The following is a 21,541-nucleotide window of genomic DNA, read 5'->3' as shown; positions in this document are numbered from 1 at the left end:
GGAAAAAACAAGATGGAAAGAGGGCTAAAATGAAAGAATTGAATGGCTTTGCCTGTATCCCCTTATTTGTCCAGTTGTTTTTATTTACCTGTCATATTTATAGATGATACTGTAATTTTAAAATTGTAATTGCCTTTTATTGCCAGTTCTGAACATTTTTTGCCTTGAGATTCATCCTTGGACTACTGCTGTCCACCTTTTGCATGAGACTCTTAAATATGTTATTACTCCAATCTTAGCTCCAGAAGTCATTAAAAAAAAAAAATCAAAATTCATTCTCCCTGAAGAGGTACCACAAAAAGTAAAATAAATACCAGAAAATAACAAATTTGCACGGTCTTGAGAATAATCCATAAACTGTGTCTTGGATAGGCATGGTAATGTTCTATGGTGTGTGTGAGAGACAAAAAAAAAAAAAAAGCGTGGGTTAGTTAGGGAGACTAATTTGTCAACCAGAGAAAAACAGCATTGTTCATTTTACAGCAGAATGAAAGGGTTTGTATATTTTTCAATGTCATGTCTTGCAAATGATGATGGACTCCTTTCTTGTGCTTTCAGCTACAAAAGACCCCACAGCTGTAGAGAGAGCAAACTTGTTAAACATGGCTAAGTTGAGTATCAAAGGACTCATTGAATCTGCTCTGAGCTTTGGCCGCACTTTGGATTCTGACTATCCCCCCTTGCAGCAGTTCTTTGTTGTTATGGAACATTGTCTGAAACATGGTCTTAAAGGTATCATGAGATTAAAAAAAAAAAAACTAATTAATATATAATCCCCTTGTTCCATCTTAAACATCCTGGAAAATGTGGTATTTGTTGAGGCCATAATTATTGTTACTTTACATTTGAAAAATACTGGGTGGGTTGGTTTTGGGAGAAAACAGCCTACTGCTTTATGTTTTCTTAAGTAAGTTGTCTTCGGAAAATGCCTACTTAGGGGCTCCTTGGTGTCTCATTTGGTTAAGCATCTGACTCTTGGTTTTGGCTCCGGTTCATTAGATCGAGCCCACATTGGAGCCTGTTTGGGAATCTCTCTCTACCTCTTTCTGGCCCTGCCCTGCTCTGCTCATTCTCTCAAAATTAAAAAAAAAAAAAAAAAAAAAAAGATGCCTACTTAGTGTTTTGTAAAAACATTTTCCATTTCCTCCCCCCGCCCCAACATATTCTGAAGTGATTTGTTTTCTAGGGGAATTATAGTTATTTAAAAAATTTTAAGCTTAAAACAATGTTAAAATTTAAAAAAAAAAATTAAGCTTAGTGATCCCAATATGAAGTCTTATTGCTAGTTTCAGGCCTATTGAACAAATACATTAAAATAGTTGATTGTTGGGGCATCTGGGTGGCTCAGTCGGTTAAGAGTCCCAGTTAGGCTCAGGTCATGATCTTGTGGTCCGTGAGTTCAAGCCCCATGTTGGGCTCTGTGCTGACAGCTCAGAGCCTGGAGCCTGCTTCAGATTCTGTGTCTCCCTCTCTCTCTGCCTCTTCCCCACTCATGCTGTCTCTCTCTCAAAAGTAGACATTAAAAAAATTTTTTAAAAAATAGTTGATTGTTGAAATATAAACCTCCTTGGGACCCTGGAAGAGATCTAGAAAGATTTTCTTCTGGATTGGGTTATCGTAGAAATGTGAGTGTTCCCTGGAAATGATGATGATAGTGGATATTGTATTCTTCTACACAGTTGAATTTATTGTTACTTGTGAAATGTTTATATTACATTTAGTTATTTAATATACATTGTGTAATAACTATTCTTTTACTTATTGTATTAACAGTTGTTGGTAGTTTTGGTCTCTACTTCTTTTGATCAGCTGTGTAGGGGCTCTGTGAGTAAGAGTTTATACCCAAGTGACTATTATAATGCAAAAGAAGTGACTATTATAATGCAAAAGAAGCTTGCCTGGTTCCTTGTTGGTCTAGTATGAACCTGGTTAAGTTGGGCAGACCTAGAAGTTCTAAGGGGCAGGAAAGTGAGGATCAATGTAAACAGCAAAAGAGCTTTACATAAAATTGAGAAGGAGCCTTGACATCGAAATTTGAGACTCTATGTGATGTTATTAAAGTACTAATTTCTTTTTTTAATTAAAAATTTTTATTGAGATATAATTAACATTATTTTCAGATATACAACATATGATATTTTTCATTATTTTCAGGTATACAACATAATATGATATTTTTATGTATTGTGAAATGATCACCACAATATGGTGATATCCATCACCATACATAGTTAACAATTTTTTTCTTTTGATGAACTTTTAATATTTACTCTTAGCAACTTTCAAATATATGACAGTATTATTGTAGTCATCATGCTGTACATTACATCCTTATGGCTTACTTATTTTATAACTGGAAGTTTATACCTTTTGACTACCTTTACCCATTTCCTCTGCCTCCACTCTCTGGCTCTGGCAACCACCACTCTGTTCTGGTTTTTATTTTGTTTTTTTTAGATTCCACTTTTTCTTCAATTGACGATGAAGTAATTTTTTTTAATTTTATTTATTTTGAGAGAGAGAGAGAGTGTGCACACAGGTGCATGCGGTGGGAGGGGCAGAGAGAGAGGGAGGGACAGAGTCCCAGGACTCCATGCAGGGCTTGATCTCACAAATTGAGATCTTGACCTGAGCTGAAACCAACAGTCGGATGTTCAACCCACTGAGCCACCCAGGTGCTCTGAAAACAAAGTAATTCTTAAAAATTGTGTAAAGAATAGTGAAATCTACTCTTTTTGTACATGAACCAAACAACATAGAAGCACATAGAACAAAAACTGTTTCCTTCATTCTCTTCCTTGTCTATTCCTTGTCATTGTTCTAGCTCTTTTCTGTTTTTTTTTTTTCTTTTACTGTATATAGAATTATGCTATAAGTATTATTCTGTGACTTTGTTTTAAAAGATTGGTGATACGGTTTGGAGATCTTTCCATTTACATAGAGATCTTTATCACATTTTTAATGGCTCTATAAAGTTTCATAGTATATGTATACCATAACTTAATTAACTGTCCTCCTCTTAGTGTACCCTTAGGTTGCTTCCAATTTTTTACTATTAATATTGTGTTGGGGCTCCTGGGTGGCTCAGGTGGTTAAGCTTATGACTTTTGATTTTGGCTCGGTTCTCACAGATCTCACAGTTCATGGGTTTGAGCCCCATGTTGGGCTTTGCACTGACATCGCGGAGCCTGCTTGGGACTCTCTCTCCTTCCCTCTCTTTCTGACCCTTCCCCACTTGTATGTTCTCTCTCTCTCTCAAAATAAATAAAGTTAAAAAAAATTGTACTGTAAGTACATTGTTGGGTACGTGTGTTTGTATACTTGCTCTCTTTAGGAGAGGATTCCTAGGAGTAGAATTACTGGGTCAAAGGATATAGGCAACTGGCCTCTATGAAGGCTTCACTGATTTATCAAACATCATATTTTTTCCTACTCTTAATATTATCAGTCTCTAAATACTTCTTTCAATACATCAAGAAGCCACCAATCTGATCTAACACCTTGAGTTTAAGAAGAATTGTTTTTTTAAATGTTTACTTAGTTTTGAGAGAGAGAGAGTTGGAGCATGAGTGGGGGAGGGGCAGAGAGAGAGAGAGAGAGAGGGAGGCACAGAATCCCAAGCAGGTTCCAGGCTCTGAGCTGACAGCACAGAGCTTGACGCAGGGCTCCAACCCATAAACTGCAAGATCATGACCTGAGCCCATGTCGGACACTTAACCAACTGAGCCACCCAAGGCACTCCTAACACCTTGAGCTTTAATTTGCTTTTCGACAAACTTTTATTAAAAAAAAACAGCAGTGACAAAAACCTTTATTTTCTCCCATGCTGCAGAAATGGAATTTGCAAAGTGATGGCCAAATAGTTAAATTTTAAACTCTTCTTTCCTTTTTTTTTTTTTAAATTAATTAATTTATTTTTGAGAGAGAGAGAGAGAGAGGGAGAGAAAGAGAGCAAGCCGGGGAGGGGCAGAGAAAGAGGGAGAGAGAGGATCCCAAGCAGGTTCCGCACTGTCAGTGCAGAGCTGTCGTGGAACTGTGAGATCATGATCTGGGCTGAAATCAAGATTCTCATGCTTAACCCACTAAGCCATCCAGGTATACCTAAATTCTTTTCTGAATTTATTTGCCTTTACTTCACAAAATATCAGGAGGCATGTCCTAACAGTCATAGGCTTGTCTTGATGAATCAATGTGAAGCTACTTTGTGCTGATTTTTTCCCCCGAAAGGAAAAATTGCTTATCTTGGTGATTGTCCTTGGTTAGTGCATATGATAATCACCCTTGATCTGCAGGAGATCTGGTCAGTACTAAGAAAGAAATATGTAGTGATTTCATGGTTTTTTATATTACCCAATTCTCACACCCTTTATGTTAAAAGTAAAATAACTACTTATTTGTCTTTGGTTTATTTAATAAGCTGATAAAGATCACCCTGCTAGGGCTGCCAAACTTCTTTATTTTGATACTGGTAAAGAATAATCCCAGTTATTTTTTTACTTTAATTACCTGCCTGCATATTTCTCATAGGGAAGAATGGCCAAGATGCATATTTCTGATAAGGAAAAATATCAGGATCCTGATAAATAGGTTTCTGATCAGTAGGGCTGTGTAGTGATAAGAGAGGAAAGGTCTTTGAATAATTGTGTATTAAGTTAGAAACGTTGAAACTAAATATTTAAAAGGAAGTTATTACAATTTTATATGTTGAAGTTGTATGCATTATATGTACTTTTTTTTTTTTTCCAGTAAGAAAATCATTTTTGAGTTATAACAAAACTATCTGGGGCCCCTTGGAACTGGTGGAAAAGCTGTACCCAGAAGCAGAGGAAATAGGAGCCAGTGTCCGGGATTTACCTGGTCTCAAGTAAGTAATCTTATTACTTGTTCATTTCTGACCACAAAAGAATATTTACTGTTTCTTAAAAGTACCTTACACTCTATTATCTTCTCTTAGCTATAAGTAGCCTTTTTGCATTCTCTCCTAATAAAATTCTATTCTTTCTATATGGCTTAGCTCAAATTTCATTTCCTTTATGAACTTTCTCTTAGCCTCTTCGGTTTTTTTTAAGGTTTATTTTTGAGAGAGAGAGACAGAGCGCAAGTCGGGGAGGGGCAGAGAGAAAGGGGGAGACACAGAATCCAAAGCAGGCTCCAAGCTCTGAGCTGTTAGCACAGAGCCTGATGTGGGGATCGAACCCACGATCCATGAGATCATGACCTGAACCAAAGTCTGACACTTAACTGAGCCACCCAGGAGCCCCCTGTTTTAGCCCCTTCAGTAAGAACTAACTGCTTTTCCATTTATACCCTATCACTGTATTCACTCCTTTATTCTGTGACTTCAATTCTGCATTGTATTGCAGGAAACTGTAGGTCCCTTTAAAATAAGATGTGTCGGGGCGCCTGGGTGGCTCGGTTGAGCGGCCGACTTCAGCTCAGGTCATGATCTTGCGGCCCATGAGTTTGAGCCCTGCGTCAGGCTCTGTGCTGACAGCTCAGAGCCTGGAGCCTGTTTCAGATTCTGTGTCTCCCTCTCTCTGACCCTCCCCCCTTCATGCTCTTTCTCTGTCTCAAAAATAAATAAACGTTAAAAAAAATTAAAAAAAAAATAATAAAATAAGATGTGTCCATTATGCATTTCTGTTTCCTGAGTGTTAAGCTAGTTTGCAGGAGTAAGCTAGTCGGCAGCAAGTAACTATTTGCTGAAGCCTGATTTAGGTTAAATCCAGGGCATAGGCTCAGGAGATTTGAATTCTCATATAAGACATTTATATATATGGGACTGGTGCAAATTACTTTTTTTCTCTGAAAATTGGAATGTATAGTGTCATGTGCCCATTTCACCAAACAAATATATATAATATGTTGTAAACGTTGCATTTTCTGTCAGATTATCAGTGTACTTTCTCTTAGCTTTATAATTGAGAGTTTTACATGTTACAGGGAATATGGTAGGGTTTTCTGGCTGTTAACACAACATCCAAATATTTCCAAGTTGTAGTTAATTGAATGATAAAGTAAATGGCTACTGTTTATTAAGCACTGTATCAGGGTAATAAAATGATTGTTTTCCATGAATTGTCTCATTTAGCGCTTACTTCAGTCTTACAGGGTAGAGATTATTATAATAATTACATAGATGCGAAAAATAAAGGTCAGAGAAGTTATAGTTAATACATGGCAGAGTGAGGATTCAAACTCAGTTTTAATTTTATTCTTATTTATTATCATTATTATTTTTTGTAAGTAATCTCTATACTCAGTGTGGGGCTTGAACTCATGCTGAGATCAAGAGTCACATGCTGTATCAACTGAGCCAGCCTGGTGCCCCTCAAACTCAGGTTTTAGAGTTAAATAGCAAGTGATGTTCACACTTGATGTATCTTATAATGATATATTAAGAAGGATAGTGATTTTCAGCAAAGATAGAAGAAAAAGGGAATTATAAGTCTCAAAAAGAGAAGTATAAGCAGGGGTGCCTGGCTGGCTCTTGATCTTGGGGTTGTGAGTTCATGCCCCACATTGGGTGTAGAGATTATTTAAAAATAAAATCTTAGAAATACACAATTTGGTTATTTTAATATGAAAATACATGTTCATATTGTTTTTAAAAAGCCTAACTCTACAAGAGTAAAAAATGTTTTCTGAAGAATGGTATTCATTAAAATGCTAAACCATAAAAAATCTCATTAGCTCTTTGTTGTGAAGATTAATTTTCCTCCCATAATACCTGCTGAAACATTCTTTGTATAAGAAAACATAAAAGTGTGAATGATATCTTTCTCTTTAAGAAACCATACATATTCTGTAAAATTTGCTTTTACTTTTACTAAATGATAGAACTTGGATAAGATGTGTGAGATTGAATTTTTTATGGACAACTGGATAGAGAAACATTTGAAAAATAACAAGCAGCCTGGTGATTTCTCTTTAATTAATTACCAGCTCAATGCCTTCTTTTTTGTTATGATTTTTAAAATTCAGATATGATGTCAGTTACTTTTGTTTTTTAATGTTTATTTTTGAGAGGGAAAGAGCATGTGTGAAGGGGAGGGGCAGAGAAAGAATTTCAAGCAGGCTCCTCACTGTCAGTGCAGAGCTGGATGTGAGGCTTGAACTCATGAACCCTGAGATCATGACCTGAGCTGAAATCAAGAATCGGATGCTCAACTGACTGAGCCACCCAGGCATCCCATAATGTCAGTTACTTTTTGAAGGCATTATACTGCCTTATTTGATGAATTTTGTATATTCATCTTTTATTATTATTATTATTATTATTATTATTACTATTTTTTAAGTAACCTCTATGCCCAGTGTGGCTCTTGAACTACTCTTGAACTACCTGTACTGATTAAGCCAGCCAGGAGCTCCTTGCATATTCATCTTTAGAGGGTTAGGTCTGTTTGGACAAAATATTTCTTATAGAAATAGCCTCACTATTCAGAGTCCTTTCTTCTAAGGCATAAAATGTTACCTAGATGTCTTGCAGGTGCAGGTTTACCATAGAGACTTAAATAGCTCCCAGGGATTAGATTGCATGCTCAAAGAGCTAGCTTAAAACTGTAGACACAAAGATGAAACCATGATAAATTGCAGTTTTTATTTATTAATATGTACCTCAACAGAAATAGTATAATAGACTACATATTCTATAAGGGTTGGAGCAGTTTTCTGACCAGTTCGTTTTGCTTTTTAGGACCCCCCTGGGTCGTGCAAGAGCATGGCTTCGATTAGCCCTCATGCAAAAAAAAATGGCTGATTACCTGCGTTGCTTAATTATTCAAAGGGATCTCCTAAGGTTAGTACCATACCATTATATCATGTTCATTTTCATTTTAAAAATTTCATTTATATCCTATTTTCCAAAGAGAATTAAAGATGTGGTACAAAAGGAGACACAAATACAATAAGATGGTATAAAATAAAAGAAGAGCAACATGAGAGAGAAAATCATGGTAAGGACATAACACGGATCAGGAACTAGCCTAAAAAATGAATACCATAAGCTTTGTTTTGGCTGATAAGCAGGAAATTTATTTATGTGTTATATTTGTAAGTTAGTTTCATTTTTTTTTTCTAAATTAGAGTTAATTCTATGAATAAAAATTTGTATTGGGATTTGGAACTTTAATTCAAGAGGTTTCTTTTTACATACTAAACTATTTCACCTGTGTTGTGGGCACTTTTTAAACTGTCAGTTTAGGGCGCCTGGGTGGCGCAGTCGGTTAAGCGTCCGACTTCAGCCAGGTCACGATCTCGCGGTCTGTGAGTTCGAGCCCCGCGTCAGGCTCTGGGCTGACAGCTCAGAGCCTGGAGCCTGTTTCCGATTCTGTGTCTCCCTCTCTCTCTGCCTCTCCCCCGTTCATGCTCTGTCTCTCTCTGTCCCCAAAATAAATAAACGTTGAAAAAATGTTGAAAAAAAAAATTTTAAACTGTTTTTTTTTTTTTTTCAACGTTTATTTATTTTGGGGACAGAGAGAGACAGAGCATGAACGGGGGAGAGGCAGAGAGAGAGGGAGACACAGAATCGGAAACAGGCTCCAGGCTCTGAGCCATCAGCCCAGAGCCTGACGCGGGGCTCGAACTCACAGACCGCGAGATCGTGACCTGGCTGAAGTCGGACGCTTAACCGACTGCGCCACCCAGGCGCCCTAAACTGTCAGTTTAAATTGAAGGCCATATATTTAAAAAAAAAATTTTTTTTTAATGTTTATTTTTGACAGAGAGAGGGAGAGAGAGAGAGGGAGAGAGAGAGAGAGAGAGAGAGAGAGAGAGAGAGAGAGAGAGAGAGAGAATGAGTGGGGGAGGGGCAGAAACAGAAGGAGACAAAGAATCCAAAGCAGGCTCCAGGCTCTGAGCTCTCAGCACAGAGCCCGACAGGGGGCTCGAACCCGTGGACTGCGAGACCATGACCTGAGCCGAAGTCGGATGCTCAACTGACTGAGCCACCCAGGTGCCCCGAAGGCCATATATTTTTAAGCAGACTTTGAAAATTTCAAAGTAAGATAATCAGTTGTCAAAGGGAGCAGCCCATGGCTGTCCCTCCATTTACACTTCTTCTCTTGGAGTGCCTCTCTAATGTTTTGGAGAATCTGGTCATTTCTTTTTTAATGTTTATTTCTTTTGAAAGAGAGAAAGAGACTTTGTATGAGCAGGGGGAGGGGGAGAGAGGGAGGAGAGTGAGAAGGGGGAGAGAGGGAGGAGAGTGAGAATCCCAAGGACACTCCACACTGTCAGCATGGAGCCCCGATGTGGAGCTTGATCTCACGAACTGTGAGATCATGACATAAGCCAAAATCAAGAGTTGGATGCTTAACGAACTGAGCTACCCAGGTGCCCCAAATCTGGTCATTTTTGGTTTTACTTATGACTCTGGTTATACATCTTGGTTCTTCCCATTTGTTAAATGAGAATGACCATACTTTAAGCATCAGCAATTTCTCAGTAATATTCTGAAGGTCAATGAAAGTGATTAAATACTGTAAATGGGACTTCTTGAGGAAGGCATGAGACCATGGTAATTAGTTCCATGAATACGTAATTGTCAAGTCTTAGTTTTTAGATTGTCCTATTTCTTTCACAAGTCCTTTGTTTGAACATTTTTTAGTATATAGATATCCATAAGTATCTTTAGTTGATGATTATTAAGAACACTTGCAATGTACATATCAAATGTTGATTTGAACATGGGCTTTGAAATGTTTCATGTATCATTACCTACCTTAGTATTTGTCCCAAGACTCTTAATAAATCCTAGGCTTGAAAAGTCAACTCTGAGAAGTATTGTAATCAGATCAGTAATAGTCACTATGTCTTCTGAGAGTCACAGACATTCCAGACCTCAGTGATGCCTCTTTTTCTTTTGATATATATTTCTTTGCTTCTCTTTTCTTTCTCTGTCTCAAAATTCTTTTTTCTCTTTTCTGTTTCCCATTCTTTTGCGTTGTCTATATAGACACTAATATTTCAAAATGTTTGTTATTCACATCTAGAAAAGCTGATTTGAAGAGACCTAATTTGTATGGATTTCATGTTTATATTACTGGGCTGAGATTTTAAATTTATGTTTGAAAGAAATTTGTGTTTTAAGCTTTTTATTTTGATTTCCACAGTGAATTTTATGAGTATCATGCACTAATGATGGAAGAAGAAGGAGCAGTGATTGTTGGGCTGCTGGTTGGCCTGAATGTGATAGATGCGAATCTCTGTGTAAAGGGAGAAGATTTAGACTCACAAGTAAGTGAAAGTGACCAAAACCAAATGCAGAGAGTTTTTAGTTTGTGCTGTTCCTCTTGGATCCAGTTTACAACTCTAAATTGTAAACAGTGCTATTAAACATGAAAGGAAACTTAAGAGTGAAATTCAGTTGCATGTTAAATGTACTTCTAATATTTCTCCCCTTTAAATAAAAATAACATTATTTACTTTAGGTTGGAGTGATTGATTTTTCCATGTATTTAAAGAATGAAGAAGATATTGGAAATAAAGAAAGGTACGATTTTCCTAAGTTATTTCACATGTTGTATTTTCTATGGAGCTCTTTACAAATCACCATGGGGTCCATCTACTGATAATGTAGTTTTTATTTATTTTTTTGTGCATAGTTCCTGCTTTATTTTGTTTTGCTTCCATATAAAAGTTTCACAAGGCAAAAATCACTTAGAAGGAGGCTTTAATACGAGGTATGACTTTTGGTCACACCTGTTCTTGAGACCTATTTTAATAATCAGCTGTTTTTTGTGGTAAAAGAGATGAAAACTTATTCACAAGTTTACAAATGCTGGTTCATTTCAAGATCCAGTGTTTAAATTTAAAATACACTCATTCCAGCTAAGAGAAAGGGTAACTATGTAGCATAATAGCTGTGCTAATTATTGCTACAGTTGGAGTCCTATCACAAATGTATCAAAATAATATGTACACCTTAAATTTATAGTTATATCAAGTATATTTCAATAAAAAATATACTGATGCAAAAGAAATTCTTAAAAAAAATTTTTTTTTAACATTATATTTATTTTTGAGACAGAGAGAGAGAATGAGTGGGGGAGAGAGAGAGGGAGACACAGAATCCGAAGCAGACTCTAGGCTCTGAGCTGTCAGCACAGAGCTCCATGTGGGCTCAAACCCAGGAACTGTGAGATCATGACCTGAGCCGAAGTTGGACGCTTAACCAACTGAGCCACCCAGGCACCCCGTCTTTTTTTTTTTTTTAATGTTTATTTTATTTTGGAGAGAGAGAGAGAGACTGGGCATGAGTGGGGGAGGGGCAGAGAGTGAGGAAGACACAGAATCTGAAGCACAGAATCTGAAGAGCTGTCAGCACAGAGCCTGACAAGGGGCCAGAACTCATGAACTGCCAGATCATGACCTGAGTGGAAGTCAGCGCTTAACTGAGCCTCACAGGAGCCCTGATGCAAAAAGAATTCTTAAATATATTTTTTAATGGTATTGTTAAATAGATTACTTGTTAATACTAGATTTAATAAAGGTTATAATTAGTACACCGTTTACTGCCTCCTTAATGTAAAAATGTTGAATTTTATTTTAAAAGTAAGATAATGTGGGGTGCCTGGGTAGCTCAGTCTGTTGAGCATCCAACTTAAATGATCTTGGGGTTTGTGGGTTGGAGCCGCATGTTAGGCTCTGTGCTGACGGCTCAGAGCCTGTAGCCTGCTTCAGATTCTGTGTCTCCCTTTCTCTCCGCCCCTCCTCTGCTCACACCTTATCTCTTCAAAAAATTAATAAAAATGTTAAAAAATTTTTCTTAAATGAAAGCAAGATAATTTTTTTGCCATTATGTTTTACAACAGTTTTAGGTGATGTAGATACTTGTTTGGTCATCCATTGAACACCTTTTCAACTGACACAAAACTACTTTTCCCCATCTTTAGGAATGTTCAAATTGCTGCCATATTAGACCAGAAGAATTATGTTGAAGAATTAAACAGACAACTGAAGTAAGTATTATGGATACTTGAATACTTCGTACATTTGTGACTATTGTCTTAGGGGTTTTCTTCATCCTTTTTAGGTCAGCTTTACCCTATTCCTTCCTACTAAACATCTTTGAGAACGGGTTGAGGGAATAGAGAGTGGAAATTAAGAATACAGAGAAATCTTGGAGATAATTAATTTTTAACAAAAAATGAGAGTCAGATTTTCAAATAGGACCTTGAGAGAATTTAAAGATAGAATTTCTGAAGAGAGGTAAAAAAAAAAAAAAAAAGGATACAATTTCAGGGGCATCTAGGTGGCTCAGTTGGTTAAGTGTCCCACTCTTTAAAAAAAAAAAAATTAAGTTTATTTATTTATTTTGAGAGAGGGCACATAGGGTGTGGGGAGGAACAGAGACAGAGAAAGAGAGGGAGAGAGAGAAAGAATCCCAGGCAGACTCTGCAGTATCAGCACAAAGCCCAGTGCGGGGCTCGAATCATGAACTGTGAGATCATGACCTGAGGTGAAATCAAGAGTCAGTCATTCAACCACCCAAGCCACCCAGACACCCTTAAGTGTCCCACTCTTGATTTTGGTTTAGGTCATGATCTCACAGTTTGTGAGTTTGAGCCCCTCTGCACTGTCAGTGCAGAGCCTGCTTGGGATTTTCTCAAGGGGCACTCTCTTCCCCCTTCCCTAGACATGGACAGGCTCGCTCTCTTTCTCTCTCTCAAAACAAATAAGTAAACTTAAAAAAAAAAAATTCAATTTCAAACTTATCCCTGTACCCTTGAGAAAAAAAGGCTAGATATAGTGGAAGTTTATATCATTTTCATGATTCGAAAATTCATTTTTCCTACTTCAAGCTTCATGTGTAAATGTGGCTGTTGCCTCCCATGGTGGAATTTTTTTCCTTACAGTGTCACCTGGGCATTGAAGCTGTCAGTGAATACTCTGGGAAGAATTTCAGAGATCTGAATGTAAAATAGTATAGTGCAGTTCTGTCTAATAGAAGTATAATGTGAGTTGTTATACAGATAATTTAAAATTCTAGTAACCATATCAAAAGAAACTTGAAATTATTTTAGAACTATATTTTATTCAATCCAGTATATACCCAAAATATTATCATTCAGTATAAAAACTTTTCATGAGATACCTTATATTCTTTTTTTGTATTGTCTTCACAATCCAATGTGTATTTTACACTTAACAACACGTTTCATTTTGGACAAAATAGCATAGGTATAGTGAGGAATCTTTGATATGTAGTTAGAAATGGACTGTTCCCATTAATTAAAATGAGTAGCAAAAATGGCAATCTTTGGGTGATGGTATTATGAATAATTTTTTATACTTTTATGATTTTCTAAGTTTCAGTAAGCATAAAATATAATTAAACATTTTCCCATTTAGAAGAAGAAACTAAAGCTGTAATTCTTGCTTTGCTTTCTCTGTGAAGTTGGATAGGAAAGATCTTCTATTTGTGCCTTTTTTTTTTTTTTCAACGTTTATTTTTATTTTTGGGACAGAGGGAGACAGAGCATGAACGGGGGAGGGGCAGAGAGAGAGGGAGACACAGAATCGGAAACAGGCTCCAGGCTCTGAGCCATCAGCCCAGAGCCTGATGCAGGGCTCGAACTCACGGACCGCGAGATCGTGACCTGGCTGAAGTCGGACGCTCAACCTACTGTGCCACCCAGGCGCCCCATATTTGTGCCTTTTTTAAAGGAGTTTTAATGTTCATACGAAATATGTGTGTATGTATGTGTATTTAGTAATTTATATTTCTGAGATTGAGATTATATTTCTAAATGCAACTTTGTATTCCTTATTTATTTAATTTTAAACCTTTATTCCTTTTTGGGAGCAGGTAATGTATTCACATGGTTTAAACTTCAAAAAACACACCCAAAAAAAGTCTTCCTTTCACCTGAACAACTACCTGGTTTCCCTTTTCAGGAATCATTAATAAGTTCTTGTGTATGCTTCCAGAGATACTTTATACAAATAGACAAGAATATGAATATATATTCTTAAAGTTCTCACCTTCCTCTCTTTTTTTTTTTTACACATAAAGTAGTATAACTTTCACACTATTAATTTTTTTTTTTTTTTTGAAGGAGAGAGAGAGAGAGGCAGAGCATGAGTGGGGGAGGAGCAGAGAGAAAGGGAGACACAGAATTCGAAGCAGGCTCCAGGCTCTAAACTGGCAGCACAGAGCCCGACACGGGGCTCAAATTCACAAACTGTGAGATCGTGACCTGAGCTGAAGTCGGACGCTTAACCGACTGAGCCACCCAGGCACCCCAACACACTATTCTATACTTCAGTGTTTTTATTCAGTTTATCTTAGAGTCTATTCCATTTGGTTCAGAGAGTTTTTCTCATTTTCTTTTAAATTATGTGTATTAAATCATTTACAGCAATACTAGTGCCTTATTTTTGTACATTTTATGTATTTAAAAATGTTTCATTGTTTTTCTAATTAGAAAGTTTTTGTATATTTAGAATATTTCAAAAATACAGAAAATAGATATAGAAAAAAATAGAACTCATATTTTCCTTCATTCAAAAAAACCACTGTGATGATTTATTGTTTTTAAAAGTGCTTTTTTTGGGGTGCCTGGGTGGCTCAGTTGGTTAAGCGTCTGACTTCGGCTCAGGTCATGATCTCACAGTCCGTCAGTCCGAGCCCCACTTCAGGCTCTGTCTCTCTCTCTCTCTGTCATTTTTTTTTTTAATGTTTATTTTTGAGAGACAGAGATAGCACATGAGCAGGGGAGGGGCAGAGAGAGAGGGAGAGACAGAATCCAAAGCAGGCTCGTGCTGTTCTTGAAAAACTCAAGTTGTTTACCTAAGAATATTATATTTATTTATTTATTTTTAAATGTTTATTTTTGAGACAGAGACAGAGTGTAGTGGGGTAGGGGCAGAGAGAGAGAGACACACACAGAATCCAAAGCAGGCTCCAGGCTCTAGGCTCTGAGCTGTCAGCACAGAGCCTGATGCAGGGCTCGAACTCACAAACCGTGAGATCATAACCTGAGCCGAAGTTGGACGCTTAACGGACTGAGCCACCCAGGTGCCCCAAGAATGATTATATTTAAAAATGATTCGGGGTGCCTGGGTGGCTCAGTCCATTAAGCGTCCAACTTCAGCTCAGGTCATATTCTCACAGTCCGTGAGTTCAAGCCCCTTGTCAGGCTCTGTGCTGACAGCTCAGAGCCTGGAGCCTGCTTTGGATTCTGTGTCTCCCTCCCTTTCTGCCCCTCCCCTGCTCATGCTCTGTCTCTCTCTGTCTCAAAAATAAATAAAAACATTAAAAATGATTCAATATGAATGAAAAAACATTTTTCTTGTTTCACCAGTTAAGCTAAAATACCAACATTTATTTCTGAGGCTGGTATAAAATGTGCTGAAATCTACTGTAGATTTTATTTTAATATATACAGCATATCATGTCTTATTAAAGTTTGAGATGGTAGAATCAAGGCGTTGATAAATAGACTCAATAAAATGTACAATAATGTTCAGTCTTGATCAGTTTAAATAAAAATGCAAAAAACCAAGTTGTTCATGTGGCATAACATGACTTTCAACTATATCTTTGAAAGTCAGGGTGTTTGCTTAGCTACAGGTTGACCAGGTACCTGATGTGTATGTGGTATTCACAGTTCTCAAACTATAGGTGACTTTAGAGGTCTCTAAGTTATTATGAAAGTGGATAGGGGAAACTGAATGAGGTTTGTGTTGGAGACCACTGTGTAAGCGTCATTAAGCCACTTATAAAGTAGATATTTAAAGTTCATCCATTAAAAAGTAATTTTGAATTTAGTTTTAACAATATTTGATGATCTTTGTGTGGAATCCATTTCTAAGTATTATAAGTTAAATGTAAGAAGGACTCTAAGAAGACAACAAAAGTAATGAGCAGCGTAAAATGTAATTTTAACAGAAGTGATTCCTTTTCTATAGTCTTTAATGCTGTCCTAGGCAAATGAAGTTATCCAACTTAATGAAATTTCCTACACCCAAAAATTCAGGGCTGTTAACTAACCAGAATTGAAATAAAAACTTAAAAAAAAAAAAAAGGAAAAACAAGGAAAAGAAGGATTAGTTAACCTTCAAAAAAAAAAAAAAAATTCAGGGCAATTGGTACTTGTTAGTCAACACATTAAGTCCAAGATAACATACTTTTTTTGCCTTTGTGAGTTTGTGTGATTTGAATGAGTTTTTTCTTTATTAATTTCAGCAGCACAGTCAGCAGTCTCCATTCAAGAGTTGACTCATTAGAAAAGTCAAATACTAAGCTGATTGAAGAGGTATTGTAATCCAGCCGTGGATAATTGTCTTTCATGGACCTAGTATTTGTGAACCTTTTCCATTTTAAGTATGAATATATTAAGCATGTGCATGTGCACAGACACATTTTCATCATTATGATGGAGTATTTGCAATATTGTTGTAATTGATGATTAGAAGTTCTAGAGAAATCACATATTCTCAGGCAAATTCTTAGGTGAATCTGTGAGATACTCCTAGAAATTAGCTCCAAAGATGACACTCCTATAAGCTCTTCTATAAATAAATGTTTCTCATTCTAAAATCTGGATGACCTGTATGTAGATAGTGACTCACCTATAGTTTGAAATTCCTGTTAAAATGATACTGTCCTTCTTGTTGTACTATTCAGATTCCTTTTCTTTACAAGCACCACTACATGATCATGTCCACCCTTTCTCCACCCCTCCCAAGTGTAAAACTCATCCCATATGTTCTGGTTTCCTGCGTTGTCAAAGTGGCTATCTGGTGGTCCCAGACCAGAAATTTATCTCTGCTCTCTTTTTAGTACTGTTTGTAAAGTTACTTTAAGATCTTTTTTTTTTTTAATCTATCAAATCACAGAGTTACTGCTTTGTATTTTCCGAATGATTTGGGCTAAGAGGGTGAAATCTGTTATGAGTGCTATGAACCCTACTTTCTATGTTAATTAAAATTGTTAGTTTAGAAGTGGCCTCATTTTTCCAAATCAGAGAGCACATGATTATTTACATGATTGCAGTTTAGAATGCATCTTCGTTTTGATGGTTTGGGACCATTTGATAGTTTTTTCTTTAAATCATAAGTGTACTGTTTAATCCCTATCACCTGTTTTGCCCTCCCCCCCCCCCCCCCACTTTCGTTCTGGTAACCATCAGTCTGTTCTTTCTATAGTTAAGAGTCTGTTTCTTGATTTCTCTGTTGTTTTTTTTTTTTTCTTTGCTCATTTGTTTCTTAAATTCCACATGAATGAGATCATACTGTATTTGTCTTTCTCTGACTGACTTATTTTGCTTAGCATTATACTCTGGCTCTATCCATCATGTCATTGCAAATTGCAAGATTTCATTCTTTTTTATGACTGAATAATACTCCATTGTATATATTATACTACAACTTAAAAAAAATTTTTTTTAGTGTTTACTTATTTGATAGATAGAGAGACAGACAGAGACTGAGCATGAATGGGGGAGGGGCAGAGAGAGAGGGAGACACAGAATCTGAAGCAGGCTCCAAGCTCCGAGCTGTCAGCACAGAGCCCACCGTGGGGCTTCAACTCATAAACTGCAAGATCATGACCTGAGCAGAAGTTGGATGCTTAACTGACTGAGCCACCGAGGCACCCCATATACCACAACTGTTTTATCCATTCATCAGTCAGTGGATACTTGGGCCACCTCCATAGTTTGGCTATTGTAAATAATGCTGCAATAACCATAGGGATGCATGTATCTCTGAATTAGTATTTTTGTATTTTTTCTAGTAAATGCCCGGTAATGTGATTACTAGATGGTAGGGTAGTTCTATTTTTAAGTTTTTCAGGAACCTGCATACTATTTTCCCCAGTGGCTGAGCCAGTGTATATTCCTACCAACAGTGCCTGAGGCTTCCTTTTTCTCCACATCCTTGTAAACACCTGTTGTTTCTTGTGTTTTTTATTTTAGCCATTCTTACAGGTGATTTTAGCCATCATGGTTTTGATTTGCATTTCCCTGATGATCAGTGATGTTGAGCATCTTTTCACATTTGTTGGCCATCAGCACCATTTGATAGATAGATGGGGACCATTAGAGAGAGCTGCTCACTAGTTTGTGCCTCTTCTTGGCCTTAGGCTCACTCTAAAGTTCAAGTTATATCCCTGATGAAGTGTTCAGAAATTTATGTGCAAGCCAACATTAGGGGTAGGCCCTGCTTTCCTTTCCTGGAATCCCTCTTTTCATTCTAGGCATCAGAGCCAAGCCACTCAGTCATTCATGGTTACCTCTGATGTTGAGAAATGTCTCATATTTGTGATGGTCACTCAGTATTATTCCTGTATTTCAGAGAGTGTCCTATTTGGTTATTGTGAAGGTCTGTATCACATTTTCAGTGATCGCACAGCCTTCTTTCCTTGTAGATCTTGTCTTTACACAGATCTTTACAGTCTTATTGTTTCCTGGCACTTTGTATTCAGAAAATATTATAAATCAGATAAGCATAATATGTTTTAACTAACATATTTTGACTAATAAAAGGAAATAGTAGAAATAAGAGTATAATTTTTTTACTGGTATCTTGGGATAATAGCGTATTTTTCTTACGAAAACTTCTGTACATGTGAGACATTTGACTAGTTTTAGGATTTTATATTTTGTTGTTTATAGCCATGAACATAACCTGTAAAGCAAGTATAAGTAATGGTGTTTAAATTCTTTTTCTTGCCCTGTTTTGTAATTTTTAGTTAGCAATAGCAAAGAATAATATCATTAAACTCCAAGAAGAAAATCATCAATTACGAAGTGAAAATAAATTGATTTTAATGAAAACACAGCAGAACCTAGAGGTAAGTATAGACTGATTGCAAACAGACCATCTTATGTCAGAAATTGCCACTTTGGAGGACTTGTGCATAGACTGGATATTTATTTCTGTGCTGTATTAATAGTAATGATTAAATAGTAAAAACTTATGTTTTCTTTCTAGGTTACCAAAGTAGATGTGGAAACTGAGCTTCAAACATATAAGCATTCTCGGCAGGGGCTTGATGAAATGTACAACGAGGCCAGAAGGCAGCTTCGAGATGAATCTCAGTTAAGACAGGTAGGTATTATTAGCAAAAATAATAATAATCATAATAATTTGCCCTTAAGTACCATTTAAAATCTCTTCTTTAACCTTATCTTCTTGGGTGGTATAGAAATCTCACCAGCTTGCAACTCCCTCAAGTTCTTTTAAGTTCCTACTTTATCAATTGTTTTTTAAAGTGTTTTTAAAATTTTTTTAAAGTTTATTTATTTTGAGAGATAGAGTGAGCAGGGGAGGGCAGAGAGAGTGGGAGAGAGAGAGAATCCTAAGCAGGCTCTGTGCTGATAGTGCAGAACCTGATGTATGGCTTGAACTCATGAACTGTGAGATCGTGACCTGAGCCAAAACCAAGAGTCAGACACTTAACTGACAGAGCCACCCAGGTGCCCCTTTAAAGTGTTTTTAAACTGTGAAATGAGTGGATTGAGTGAAATGAGTAAAACCATATTAAAGTTTTTATTTATTTATTAAAAAGTTTTTTTGTTTAATGTTTATTTTTGAGAGAGCATGAGTCGGGGAGAGGCAAAGAGAGAGGGAGACAGAGAATCTGAAGCAGGCTTCTTGGTGAGAGCAAAGCCTGACGTGGGGCTTGAACCCACAAACTGTGAGATCATGACCTGAGCCCAAGTCAGACGCTTAACTAAGCCACCCAGGCACCGAAAGTTTTTATTTATTTATATATTTATATATTTATTTGAGAGAGAGCACCAGTGGGGAGGGGAAAGAGAGAGAAGGAGACAGAATCTCTAGCAGGTTCCACACTGTCCCCACAGAGCCCCAGGCAGGGCTCAAACCTATGAACCGTGGGATCATGACACGAGCTGAAATCAAGAGTCAAGCTTAATGGACTGAGCCACCCAGGCACCCCAGTAAAATCGTGTTTAAAATGAACTTATTTTGGGAGCACCTGGCTGGCTCATTTGGTAGAATGTGCGACTCTTGATCTTGGGGTCATGAGTTCAAGCCCCATGTTTGGCATAGAGGTTACTTTTAAAAAATTAACTTATTTTTTAACCTTTTAAATTGTTCTAATATCTATAGAAAAATACAAATGTACACCTTAATGGGTAATAACATTAATACCTATGTAATCACCACCCAGGTCAAGAAAAGAGTATTGCCAGCCTTTCTATCCCTTTTGCTATATATCTGTTATGCTATTTATTTATATTAGGAAAATTCTTTTCATTCTGATATAAAATTCTTGAAGAGAAGAAATTAAAACTATGAGGTGGGATTTTTGAGTTATCTTTGGCCTTCACTTGTGCTGACTGCTTTTTTTCTTTGATTAAGGAAAATTAATACCGAATTAATGAGGCATAAAAATACTTAATTCTTGAATTAGTAGAATAATGATAATTAACAGAATCTAGAAAATACTTTCATTTTAGCAAAATATGCAGTTGAAAATATTTGGAATTTTATGTTGTTATAGGACCTGGTTGATTCCCTTTAGTGGGGCTTATACTTCAGAAGAGTACTGTGCATATTGAATAGAAAATCTTTTGTGTTCTTATTAACTGTTGTGTATCTGATTTTTGACATCCTGAAGTGGTGTGTGAATTGAATATATATTGAAATTGCAGGATGTGGAGAATGAGCTAGCAGTACAAGTTAGTATGAAACATGAGATTGAACTTGCCATGAAGTTGTTGGAGAAAGATATCCATGAGAAACAAGATACTCTGATAGGCCTTCGGCAACAACTAGAGGAAGTTAAATCAATTAACATAGAGATGTATCAAAAGTTGCAGGTAAGGATCATTCTTAAATTCTTGGAATTTCTTGAGTTGAATGGAAATTGAAAATGACTATTTGTATGAAGCATCTGGTTTTTAAAGGGATGAGTCATTTTAACTGTGCCATATTGGTAATCAAAACCAGTGACTTTTTTTCTAAATGGAAGCTTAAGAAATAGAGCAGACTATTTCTTAAGTAAGGTATCAACAAAAAAATCACCTACCTGATTTCCTTTTAAATGCTGAAAGGTTAAGTATGAAGATTGAATCTTTTGGGAAAATTCACCCTAAATATGCAGGACATTTTTGTGAATTCTTTATACAGTATAGTCCTGAGAAAGATTTAGATTTTTTTAAAAGATTTTATTTTTTTAGGTAATCCCTACACCTGATATGGGGCTCATACCTACAACCCCAAGATCAGAGTCACATGGTGTACTGACTGAGCCAGCCAAGGGCCCCAAGAAAGATTTAATTTTAATTGAAATGCTTTCCTACAATAATTGTTACAAATTCTCTCATAAAGGGACATCACTGTTTAAGTAGTTTGGTGCCAAAAGCTCTTTATATTTAATTTGAAATACTTTACATTGAAATTATTTTACATAGTTTACAAGAGTTTATTTTGTTGTTTTCCAAAAAAAAACACTGAAGGCAAAGAGTGTGTGTGTGTGTGTGTGTGTGTGTGTGTGTGTGTGTGTGTTTCTTTATTACATTTTAATTGCAGACTAGTAGTCTACTGCTTTACTTTATAT

At 36.6% G+C, this 21,541-nt stretch overlaps 1 protein-coding gene across 9 annotated transcripts in view; it reads left to right on the top strand.

Moving 5' to 3' along the window:
* The window catches only part of RUFY2 (RUN and FYVE domain containing 2), a 50,218-nt gene that overhangs the window by 1,742 nt on the left and 26,935 nt on the right, over positions 1 to 21,541 (top strand). For 5 of the 9 annotated variants that reach the window (XM_043596472.1, XM_043596470.1, XM_043596474.1 and 2 more), the window contains exons 2-11: positions 559 to 732; positions 4,747 to 4,864; positions 7,700 to 7,801; positions 10,116 to 10,239; positions 10,434 to 10,495; positions 11,898 to 11,963; positions 16,196 to 16,265; positions 18,704 to 18,805; positions 18,946 to 19,062; positions 20,634 to 20,801. In XM_043596472.1, coding sequence (XP_043452407.1) covers positions 559 to 732; positions 4,747 to 4,864; positions 7,700 to 7,801; positions 10,116 to 10,239; positions 10,434 to 10,495; positions 11,898 to 11,963; positions 16,196 to 16,265; positions 18,704 to 18,805; positions 18,946 to 19,062; positions 20,634 to 20,801 — 1,103 coding nt within the window. The remainder of the gene's footprint in view (positions 1 to 558; positions 733 to 4,746; positions 4,865 to 7,699; positions 7,802 to 10,115; positions 10,240 to 10,433; positions 10,496 to 11,897; positions 11,964 to 16,195; positions 16,266 to 18,703; positions 18,806 to 18,945; positions 19,063 to 20,633; positions 20,802 to 21,541) is intronic. The other 4 variants (XM_043596473.1, XM_043596471.1, XM_043596476.1 and 1 more) reach the window with 3 other exon arrangements.

Source organism: Prionailurus bengalensis, chromosome D2 (assembly GCF_016509475.1).
Source record: "Prionailurus bengalensis isolate Pbe53 chromosome D2, Fcat_Pben_1.1_paternal_pri, whole genome shotgun sequence".
In the NCBI taxonomy this organism is placed as follows: domain Eukaryota; kingdom Metazoa; phylum Chordata; class Mammalia; order Carnivora; family Felidae; genus Prionailurus; species Prionailurus bengalensis.
This window is presented reverse-complemented; position numbering and strand designations above follow the sequence as displayed.